Genomic DNA, 11418 nt, shown 5'->3' on the forward strand with positions numbered 1-11418 from the left:
CTATTATGTGCTTGGAGGAATCTGTAATACAGACGTCTCGATTCTTTAGAAATCTTATACTAAAATCTAAAGTAATGTCAAGGAAAGAGAATGAAATGCATTCATATGTGCCATGCAGATGCCAGCTTCAAGATGGAGCCAAGTCTTAAGAGAGGTTAATATGATGTCACCTTCGAAGCAGAGATTTCCAAATTAGACCATATGATTGCAGCAGCTGTCTGTGTTTGGATTAAAAAGGTTCCATATGTGATTGAAAACTCAGCCTTCAGATTGGATCAAGATGGAAGACTGAGGACAAGTCAAGCTTTCTCTTCTTTCCTCTTTCCCAAATCTCTAAAAATTAGAGGAAAGTTGGATGGATACATAGATGCATCTTCCTGCCCCCTACCACTACAACCTGCAGTACTGGGGACAGAACCCAGGGCCTTCAGCATGATAGGCAAGTATTCTACCACTGAGTTGAACTCCAGCCCTTTAAAGTGCTAAATTTTGAAAATAAGAGAAAAAAAAAACTCAGATGCTTCTGAAATACTGTCTCCTTATCAGTTGACCCTGAAATGACCTGAGTCAGCAGATGAGTTTGCCAACAGTAATTCAAGAACAACTTCAAAGTAGAAATATAAATTCTAAACTTTGAAATCTAAAACAGTCTCTGAACAGAAATAAAACAGAAAATTTTAAAATAGATGTCATCAGAAATAAATAAATTCCTAAAAGTTAAATTTAGAAAATCCAACAAACCAATCTTTTAAAAAGAAAAAAAAAAGAAAGGAAAAAAGAACAGTAAAGCAATCTTTGATATGTTTTTAAATGCTCCATGCACAGCTGGCACAAAAGAGGACACATCTGTAAACAAATCAGACAAAACCTCCTGTGTTATAGAGCTTATATTCTAGTAAGCATATATAATTTAAATAATTCGGTCCTTGAAAATCTATGGAAAGAGGGCTGAAGAGATGGTTCAGAGGTTAAGAATGTTTGCTACTCTTCCATTTACTTCCCAGTACCCACATAGTGGCTTATAGCCACCTGTAACTCCAACTCCAGGAACTCTGATGCTCTCTTCTGGCCTCCACAGGCACTGTACACGTGTGTCATATATACACACGCACACACACACACACACACACACACACAAATAAAAAATTTATTTTATTTTATGTGTATGAGTATTGTCTGCATGTATGTTGGTGCACCTGTGTCGTGCAATGCCACAGAGGTCAGAAGAGGGCTTCGGATTAAGAATGGTTCATAGCCGCCATGTAGGTGCTGGGAATAGAACCTGGGCCCTCTGCAAGAGCAGTCAGTGCTCTTAACCGTTAAGCCATCTCTCCAGCCCCACAAATAAAAAATTTAAATAAATCTTAAAGGAAAAAAGTATGGAAATTACATACAGCAAATACATGTGTTTTAAGACCAAACACTATATATATATATATATATATTTCATACTTCATAGCCCAATCACATAAAAATGAGAATATTTATAATTCAGATATACATTTAACTACTAATTTCAAGGCATTAGAAAAATCATAATCTTCTCAGACAATATGAACAAGTTCAGGTATTCGTTCTATCTGCCTAAGCAATTCACTTGAAAAGGCAAGTATTAGAAGCAGATTTTAAGGAAGCGTACTAGAGTTTAGATAACTCTTGACAGACCTTAATTTAGTCCCCACACCAAACAAGTGAAGTAATCCAGATGTCAGAATTGTAGAGACAGGGAGACACTTGACTAGCAGGAAAATTTGAACCATGTAGAATCTGACTACTCAATACTACTAGTCACCTACGGCTATTTAACTTGGAATTAATTACAATTTAAAAGGTAAGTATTCAACTCCTCAAGCACACTAGGCACCTGTCATGAGCGCAACAGTCACAGGTGCCTGTGGCTACATCAGTGCAAATACAGAATTCTTCCATCTACCAGAAAATTTCATCAGGTAGCACTGTTCTAGAGAGTGAGGAGAGGCAGGCCACTCCCCAGAAAAAGCACAAGCTTTCTAAACAATGTTACAAAAGCTTGCATTTATAATGGCAAAAAATAAATACATTTTCTCTTCCGTCCTTTGGCTATTTCCATTTCTGTATCTTTCTCAAATTTAACTTTCCCGATCTCCTCCCATTCTTCCCCACCCTATTTTCTTTTTAAATTTTTATTACATTTTATTTATTGTGTGTGTATATATATATGTGTGTTTGGTCATGTGCACACACATGCATGCAATCTATGGCATGTATGTGGAAGTCAGAGAACAACTTTTGGAAGTTAGTTCACTCCTTCCACCATGTAAGTCTGGAGGATGGAACTCAGGTCATCGGCTTGGCAGCAAGGGACTGAGAGATCTCCCCAACCATCCTCCACCCAATTTTCTTATACTGAATCTCTCTTCTCTCACTGCTTTTTCCAGCAACAAATATGTAGCTCACCTTTAATAACATAATGCACTTATTGAAGTTTTGTTCTTGTTTTTTTAACAAGAATGCAGATGTCATCTATTTGGTCCATAAGTACAGTATATTTGTTGTTTGAGCTTTACAAAACATCAAATATAAATAACCTTAAACTGTAACAAATACACAAAAATTGGCTTCTTCAGACATACCTGACAGTACAAACTGAAAATTTGAGTAAATTAACATTGTTTTACATTAATATACATAGTGCTGATTAACATTTAAAAAACAAGTTTCAATGCATAGCACTTGATACTTCTTTGAATCTGGTTCAGTCAGTTAAGTTATGAAAAAAATCTCTGTATTAAACTTTAAGTTGGTAGAGTATTTGCCTAGCATGTGTGAAGCCTTGGGTTTGATCCCTAGGGTGTAATGGTGGCATATACTGTAATCCCAGCACTTGGGAGATGAAGGCAGGATTGAAAATTCAGGGTGAATTTCCAATGTCTGAGAAAAAAAAAAAATCTAAGGAACTTAATGAACGTTGTTTCTAGTGTATTTTTTCAAAATACTATATTTAGCTAAGACTGGGGCCTGTTGCCCCGTTCTGTTGGGCAGCTGATCACTAAGTGAGGAAGGGCTGATCTTTAAGGGAGTGACTAGACCCCAGTGAATGAACTTGCACTGAGGGAATCTGAGTACACTAACTTGCCTTAACATGTATGACAAAATGCATGGGGGAGGGGCCTATTGAAGGTGTCAGTGAGGAAAGAGGGGATATAAAGACTAAGATGTTGTGTATGAAATAAAAATTCAATAAAAATATTTTTAAAAAGTTAACACATAAAAACCAATATATTTAGAGAAGTTAGTTTTCTGTATTTGTTTTTTGGGGGCCAGAGTCTCACTCCATAGTCTAGGCTGGCCTGGAACTCGTGATCCTCCCTCAGTCTCCCGAGTGCTGGGATAACAAGCATGATGCTGTAACTCCACACCCCCAGGTTTTTATTATTTTATTACATTTTTGCATATTTCATACAATATATTTGGATCATATTTAGACCTCCTCTATCTGCACCCCTCTTGTAGCCCCCACCCGCAGGAAAACAGGTGTTTTTTTTTTTCAAGTATGTGACCTTCAGAGCATTCTTCTTGAGATCATTATTACCTTCCAACTGAATGGGTCTCCTACCGTGGGAATCGCGGCTAAAAAAGGCGTGTAATTCAAGTTCCGGCCTCTGGGGCTTCCCTCCCGCGAAGGAGCGCTCGCTCCCCACCTGCCGGTCTGCTAAGACTGCCCAGCTGCTCTCCGCCCGCCGCATTGCTACCGCCATCCAGCGGACTCAAGGGGCAAAGACTCCTTTGCCACACGCGGTTGCCAGGCGACGGGAGCAGCCTGCCAGACTAAGGAGGCGGGCGCAGCGGAGGCTGCGGAAGGGCAGTAACAACACAGCTCCCTATTGGCTGAAGAGCACTCAGCAGCTGCCCTGAGCCAATGTGCAGAAAGAAACAGATGACGACCGACGCTCCTCCCACTCCCGCCCCAGTAGTGCGTCTGGAGACCCCTGGGTGGGATCCTCCGGCTGCTCCATGTTTCCCCAGCAGCTCCGCCTGCTGAGTGCGGTGGTCCTGATGCTGTTCGAGGCCGCGCGGCCTCAGGCGTCCTCCTCCCCTACTGGGGCTCTGCCCACCTCTTCGGTCCTGGAGCCACTGCCGCCGGATGGGGGGACGCAGCCCTCCTCCGTGGGAACTGCAGCTCTGCCGGGCCGTCCTGGAACCCCCTCCGCGCCGGGGAATAAGACCACGGACCCATTCCCAGGTGAGGGGCTGGGATATGGGGTGGAAACTACTGACTTCTCGGATCTCAAATAATGTGAACGAAGTAGACTGACCAACAAAGCCAGGAGTGGGGCTGTGCGTGCTTGGAGACGTTTGGGGATCCTCACCTGACTCATCTGACTTTCAGCCTTGCCCATCTGCGTCTGTGACTTGACTCCTGGTACCTGCGATTTAAACTGCTGCTGCGACAAGGACTGCGATCTTCTCCACCCCAGAACAGTTTTCTCCTTCTGCCTTCCGGGGAGTGTAAGGTGAGCTGCGGTGCACTTAAAGGAGATAGGGCCTAGAACTGAGTTATCCTCCGGGACTCCAGCCCCTACTTCCGTCCCTAAGCTGCTCCCTTGTTTTTTCCTATGGATAATCTTCCTTCCTGATTTTCTACAGGTGAGCTGTCCAGTAAAACAGGACTTGGGTGTTGCATTGCAACTGCCCAAGGAGCCTCTCTTTGGCATCAGACATGTGTGGGGCCCCCCTGTCTAGCCTACCCCCACCCTCCTGAGTATCCTCATCTTTCCTCACAGATCTTCAAGCTGGGTATGTGTCGACAACTCCCTTATCTTTAGGAGCAACTCCCCATTTCCTTCAAGGGTTTTCACGGATTCTAATGGGATTACACAGTTTTGTGTCCATGTGAACAACTGTGAGTAGAAACATGTTTAGCTGTTCTAGTCACTTAACATTTATTGAGATGCAGCTTTGTCTTTGGACTTCCCTGATCTATTCTTTAAACTTCTGGGTTTTTTAATATTTTATTTATTTTCATTTTATGTGTATGAGTATATTGACTGCATGTATGTGAGTGTACCTGTGTTATGCAGTGTCTGCAGAGGTCAAAAGAGGGTGTCAGAGCCCCTGGAACTTGAGTTACCAATGGTTATTAACCACATTGTGGCTGCTGGGAATCAAGCCTGAGTCCTCTTCCAGAGCAGCTAGTGCTCTTAAGCATCCCTCCAGCCCCTGAACTTTTGGTTTTTTTATCCCTATCAGTCACCCTCTCCTACCGCCACCTCCCCACCCTCTCTCTTTCTGTTATCAGAGGACGTTTCTAATTTCTTAGGCCCTATTGGCTTTGCATCAGATAACTCATACAGAATTTGAATATTTTTTTTAATTAAAAAAAGTTTTTGTGTGTTTATAATGTGCATGGAACCAGAGCTCTCTTACTGAGCAAGTCAAGCTAGAGTGCTGGGGCATCTGAGCCCCAGTTCTCACACTTGTAGGGCAAGCGCTTTATGCACTGAGCCGTCTCCCCAGCCCCAACGTGACTAGTTTTTAACCATTTCTTTTAGCTTAACTAAATCAGAGATAGCTTATAATCTCCATCAGAGCACTCACTAAATTCCCAGTGCCTCATATATCACAGGCACCAAAAAATGTTGAGTGCTTGAATGTTTCTGACTGATGAGTCTAAGGCAATCTTTTTTGTTTGATTTCATGAGGCAACAGTGTAGGGGAAGGAACATTGGACTAGGGTTTTAGTCTTTCCATCTTCTTACCGTATGCACAGATGGACAAATCCCTTATTATTTCTAAGCTTATTTCTTCTATAAAATGAGAAGTTTTGGGCTGGAGAGATGGCTCCACAGTTAAGAGTACCTTGGGCCTCTGTAAGAGCAGTATACGCTCTTTACACCTGAGCCATCTCACCAGCCCCTGTCGTTACTTTTGTGGTACTAGAGAATGACCAAGGGACCTTGTCCATGCTAGGCAGGCATTCTGCCAGTGAGCTATAGTATATACAGAGGTCCATGAATAGTTTAAGATGAGACTGCACCTTCCTTTCAGAACCTCCTCTCACCTCCTAAATCCAGCCTTATGAGCACATCCTAAGGCTGTTGTATCCAATTGCTGCTCCGCAGTTTTAGTCTCCCCTCCTCTCTTTCAAATTATGCTTCCCCCATCTTCTAGACTGTTTCTGAACTCTTTCTCCAAGAACACCTGAGAAATATAGCAATATTCAATAGTAATCATAGATCAATGAACTTTCCTTAAAGCTGGGAAATGGATTCGTGTTTAACATGGAAAAGATAGGACTTCAGTCCTGACCATTTGCTGTTTCCCTCATACATGCATGCATAGCAAGCACATGCAATTATGGAGAATCACTTGGCTAGATGATTCATTTCATAACATTGCATTATGTTGCCTTCTTTATTCAGAAGCCTCCGGAATAGTGCCTTGCTGCAGTGGCCTGCCAGTCATAGTGCTCATGTTTGAGCCAGCTCTTCTTTCCAGATGTTTTCCCATCACTTTCCACGTTGACCTCCTATTTCGGCCAAATTCGTGTCATCCTAGTCTCCACAATGTGCATTTCTCCTAAGCTTGTATTTGCTTTTCTCAATTCAAGTGTGTATTAGGGTTCTCTAAAGAAACAGAACCAGTTGAATGAATATTTATATATATTGAATATATATATAAAATGAATATATATAAATATATATAGTGAGAGATTTATCAGCTTAGCTCACAGGATAGAGTGTGAGTAGTCCAACAATGGCTGCACCATGCTGGAGAGGCTGAGAATCTTAGTCGCTCAGTCCACAAGGCTGGATGTCTCAGTAGTCCCAATCTGGCGCTGAAGGTCTGACAAATTCTAAAAGATCAGCTAGTCTTCAGTCTACAGCAGCAAGACGAACTTACCAGCAAGAGAGAGAAGGCAAGCAGCAAAAAGCCAGGCGTTCTCCTCTGCCATGGCCTTTTATATGGGCTGCCATCAGAAGGTAACACCCACATTTAGGGTGTGTCTTCTAGCTTCAGAGGATCCAATCAAGAAGATCTCTCTCATTTCAGTTAATCCCAGATCCAGTCAAATTGACACCCAGGATTAGCCATCACAAAGTGGTCTGCTTTCACTTATGCGTTTTAAGATCCTTAGCTCTCCTAGGAATCTTCTGCTGCTTGCCTGAGTTGGAAGTGAGCCCATCCTCAGTTCTAAGACACTTGTCTTCAGTCATTCCTTTAGAACTAGGGTTCCTCAGATTGTTATTGGTATATGTGAATATCATGAATCTCTGCGTAAGTTGTTAGACCCTCAGAGAGATGAACTGTATCTTTGTTGACCCATGATGCATAATACCTCCTGATAACCATGGGGAAGGATATTCTTAACCAAGGTCTCCACAGCACAATAGAGTGAGAAAACTACAGACCAGGAATTAAGAGATTGTTGATCTATTCCTGTTTTTGCTAGTTTCTCTGAGGCCTTTAAATGCAACTCATTTGCCTCTGAAGATACAAATTTCATAATGGGATCTGATGAGATGGTCTCTGGACTTCTTCTCATGTCTACAATTATATCAGAGTCTAACTACCTTTAAACTGTTAGATATAGTATATCATGTGCAATGGTAGGCATTTTAACAAGAACTCTGTATGTACTTTTTACATTATTAAAATGTGTGGGTATGTGCATACAAATGTGAACACATGTGCCCCAGAGGCCAGAAGAAGGTGTTGGATCTCCTAGAACTAGAGTTACATATGGTTGTGAGCCCCCTGATGTGGGAGCTGGGAATTGAACTCCTGTCCTCTAGAGGAGCAAGAAAGGTTCTTACCTGCTGAGCCACCTCTCCAGCCCCCTTGGTGTATAGTTTTAACTTGTATTTCTTATCTGTATTATCTCTGTTTGTCACCACTTCCCTGATATCCCCACACTGAAGTTAGAGACAAAATGGTAACTTTCTCTCACTGATTTAAGCCATGAAAACATAGGTATTTACTATCTTAGTTCATCTTCTTCCTCACTTCAGTTTTTTTATTTACAAAGGTAGCAGTAACCTCATTTGATATGAGGTAAATACTCCTTTGTATTTTCTGAAGGAAATATTTACACGGTTCCTAGAAGCTTCAGCATTGGAAGCTTCAGCTTTTAGAAGATTGCAGGGCAGTGGTGAAAGGTGGTCCATCTGTTTCGGAGCAATTCTTCCTCTTTTAAAAATGACTTAGAGAATATGCATGAATACTATGGTATATATGTAGAGGTCAGAGGACAACTTGGGGGAGTTGATTCTCTCCTTCCACTATGTGGATCCAGGGCTCAGTCTCAGGTGGTCAAGCTTGGTAGCAAGCACCCTTACCTGCTGAGCCATCTCACCAGCACCCAAAACAATACTATCTTAAACTCTAATATGCAGGTATATCACTTAGCAACTTAGACTTTGCCTTTAGACTATAGCACATGTACATGTGTTATTGTATGTATATTATGTTTCAAATGTTGTTTATCATGTCAGATATTTAAAAAGAAATGCTTTTCTTTTATCTGAATCTCTGTTCTTTTAAAAAATCATTTTAGCAAAATTAAACTATTTCCAGAAGCTCCAAACAGTCAATGCAACCAACTTCCAGGCCCTGGCTGCAGAGTTTGGAGGCCAGTCATTCACTTCAGTGTCGCAGACCCAGCCGCCACTACCTTTTTACAGGGTGAGCCTGGGCTAAGGGATGAATTGTTTGGTTTTTCTGATAGAATAAACAGTTGGCAGTGTAACTTTCTGGTACCTTCATTCAGTGAAATAAATCATTCTCAGCTCCTTGAGAAGACAGTGAGTAAGCCATTGAGTTAGCCTTTACTTCTATTTTCTTTTTGCTGATACATTTTGATCTCATCTTGCTGTGACTAAATTTGTCCTATATTTTATTCAGGCTGGGGATCCCATTCTGACTTACTACCCCAACTGGTCTCTAATTAGCCTACTGAGGCAGCCTGTGGGAGTAGGAGCTGGAGGACTTTGTGTTGAGAGCAATCCTGCAGGTAAGTCCAGGGCACAAGTACCAGTCTTTTTACTCTGCTTAAAAATAGGCTTTCTCAGGCTGGAGAGATGGCTCAGTGGTTAAGAACACTGGTGGTTCTTGCAGAAGATCCGGTTTCGAATCCCAGCACCCACATGGCAGCTAACAACTGTCTGTAACTCCAGTCCCAGGAGATCCGACAGCCTCCTCTGACCTCTGTAGACATTGTAGGACATGGGTGCACTTACCTTCATGCAAGCAATACACGCATACACATAAAATTAAAATAATAAATAAAATTTTTTTAAAAAATAGGCTTTCTCATTTACTGCTGTCTTCATTTGTTGTGTTCTAAGGTTTCTTAGAAAACCAAAGGACAACCTGCACCCGTTTCTTCAAGAACCTGGCCGATAGCTGCACCTCGGATCCAGCCCTGGATGCTGCTTCTTACTCTAACTTCACAGTTTTGAAGGTGGGTGTCCTGCTCTCCCCACTTTGATGCCACTGTGAATTTGAAGTCCACATGCCACCCACCATTATGGACTGTAGACGGAACCCTAACCTGAAAATCACAATTCCCAAGAAGTACATAAAAGAGTGTAGAAACTATTATCTGAAGAAAGATGAAAGCACTAGGGACACTGTCTTGTCATGGCTGTTGTCACGGTCCCGGCTAATAGGGTTTACTTGAGCGTGAAGGAGGGGTGACAGTTTCCTCTTTCATCAAAGCTCTGGTCCTGCTGCTCAGCAGAGCTCTGTTGGGTTTGTGAGCATTGCAGTCTATCCAATCTCACATCCAGCTTCACTCTGGCACTTTAGTATGAAGAAGAGGCAGGTAGAAGGCGAAAAGCCACTCTAATATTTTGATCTTCCCCTTCTCCCACCAAAGCCTGTTTGGGGTACTATGAAATGGAAGTCCTGTTCTTTTATGAAAGACATATACACTCAGTCTCCACTCTTCACCTTTTCTAGGTTCCAAGGGGTATGACTGATCTTCAGAGTATGAAGGTATGATGTCACTTATCAGGAAAAAGGAAAAAGAATACCTGGCCTGTCTGTATCTGAGGCAATTTCAGCCTAGGTTGTAATGGTGAATGAAAATGTAAGTGCTCTGTTCCACAGTCAAGTGTTTTCCAAAGAGGGTACTATGGCTAATACCATTACATGAGGTAAGGATTAATGAGGTATTGGTAAGTCTAGAAAACACTGAGTGTTTTAGAGTGCATTTGAGTCTTAGACCTTGTTGATTTCCAAGAGGGGAGTGTAGAATACAGAATTCTTTACAGTTGCTTGGCTGGCTGTGGAACCCTTGTTTTCTGTCTAGTAGAATTGGTGTTCTGAGCCGGGCGTGGTGGCGCATGCCTTTAGTCCCAGCACTCGGGAGGCAGAGGTAGGCAGACCTCTGTGAGTTCAAGGCCAGCCCAGTCTACACAGTGAGTTCCAGGCCAGCTGGGGCTACAGGGAGACCCTGTCTCAAAAAGACCAAATTAAAAAAAAAAAAAAAAAATTGGTGTTCTGAGAAGTTTGTTTTGCAGTGTGTGCATATTCAGAATGAAAATTGAATATAAGTTGTTTGGCATTGGAAGGAGAGAACAAAAGGATAGTCAGAGGAAAGAAAGAATGCTCAGTATAATATATAGCTTCAAGAGAAAACACAGCTTTCAATTTTCATTGATTTGCCTCTTTGTCTTAGCAGTTCCAGGTTCCTGTAATACTTGCCTCACAACCTAGTCCTCCTCTGTTGGCTGGAAACATCTGTCAGAATATTGTTTCCCAGGTAGGGTGCTGACCTCAGATTCTAGACCAATACGTGCTGGTCAGTATTGTCAGAGGTGCTGGATCTTCCCTTTGGTGCTGCACTAACTCCACCAAACTTTTGTGCATATCTCAGCTTTAGCATGTCAAGCATTGAGCCCATCACGTCCTTCCCTGCTGTGTTTCAGTTGTGTCCACTGCTTCCGTCATTCCAGTATTTCGTCTTTAGACTCCTCTACCTTTGCACACAGACAGTTGTGTGGCTCTTACTGACTGCCCACATTTTCACCTATTGACACAGTATCATCTGAAAGTTGATGGGGCCAGAGAGATGGCTCAGCAGTTAAGAACACTAGCTGCTCTAGCAGAGGTCCCAGGTTCAGTTCCCAGCACCCACATGGCAGCTGCCAGCTGTCCATAAGACCAGTTCGAGGGGATCCAACACCCTTTTCTGGCCTCTGCAGGCATTGCATGTACTGATGCACTTACATACATGCAGGCAAAATACAGACATAAAATATTAATTAATGAGTTAACTAATTGAAAGCTGAAAAGATTAGTAAAATTTGGTTTTCTAATCAGTGAAACCTAAAGGAGTAAGAATTATCTTAAGGGATGGAGAGATGGTTCAGTGGTTAAGAACACTGGTTGTTCTTGCAGAAGACCCAGATTCGAATCCCAGCACCCACATGG

At 42.3% G+C, this 11418-nt stretch overlaps 1 protein-coding gene across 2 annotated transcripts in view; it reads left to right on the top strand.

The window, feature by feature from the left end:
• Positions 1–3940: 3940 nt before the first annotated feature.
• Tctn3 (tectonic family member 3) overlaps positions 3941–11418 on the top strand; it is an 18685-nt gene continuing 11207 nt past the window's right edge. Inside the window, exons 1-8 of one of the 2 annotated variants that reach the window (XM_017797862.2) lie at positions 3941–4222; positions 4370–4493; positions 4764–4882; positions 8537–8664; positions 8884–8992; positions 9327–9442; positions 9943–9978; positions 10664–10747. In XM_017797862.2, coding sequence (XP_017653351.1) covers positions 3994–4222; positions 4370–4493; positions 4764–4882; positions 8537–8664; positions 8884–8992; positions 9327–9442; positions 9943–9978; positions 10664–10747 — 945 coding nt within the window. In that variant the 5' untranslated portion in view covers positions 3941–3993. The remainder of the gene's footprint in view (positions 4223–4369; positions 4494–4763; positions 4883–8536; positions 8665–8883; positions 8993–9326; positions 9443–9942; positions 9979–10663; positions 10748–11418) is intronic. The other variant, XM_008832000.3, reaches the window with a different exon arrangement.

Source organism: Nannospalax galili, unplaced genomic scaffold (genome assembly GCF_000622305.1).
Source record: "Nannospalax galili isolate Female #2095 unplaced genomic scaffold, S.galili_v1.0 scaffold875, whole genome shotgun sequence".
Lineage (NCBI taxonomy): Eukaryota > Metazoa > Chordata > Mammalia > Rodentia > Spalacidae > Nannospalax > Nannospalax galili.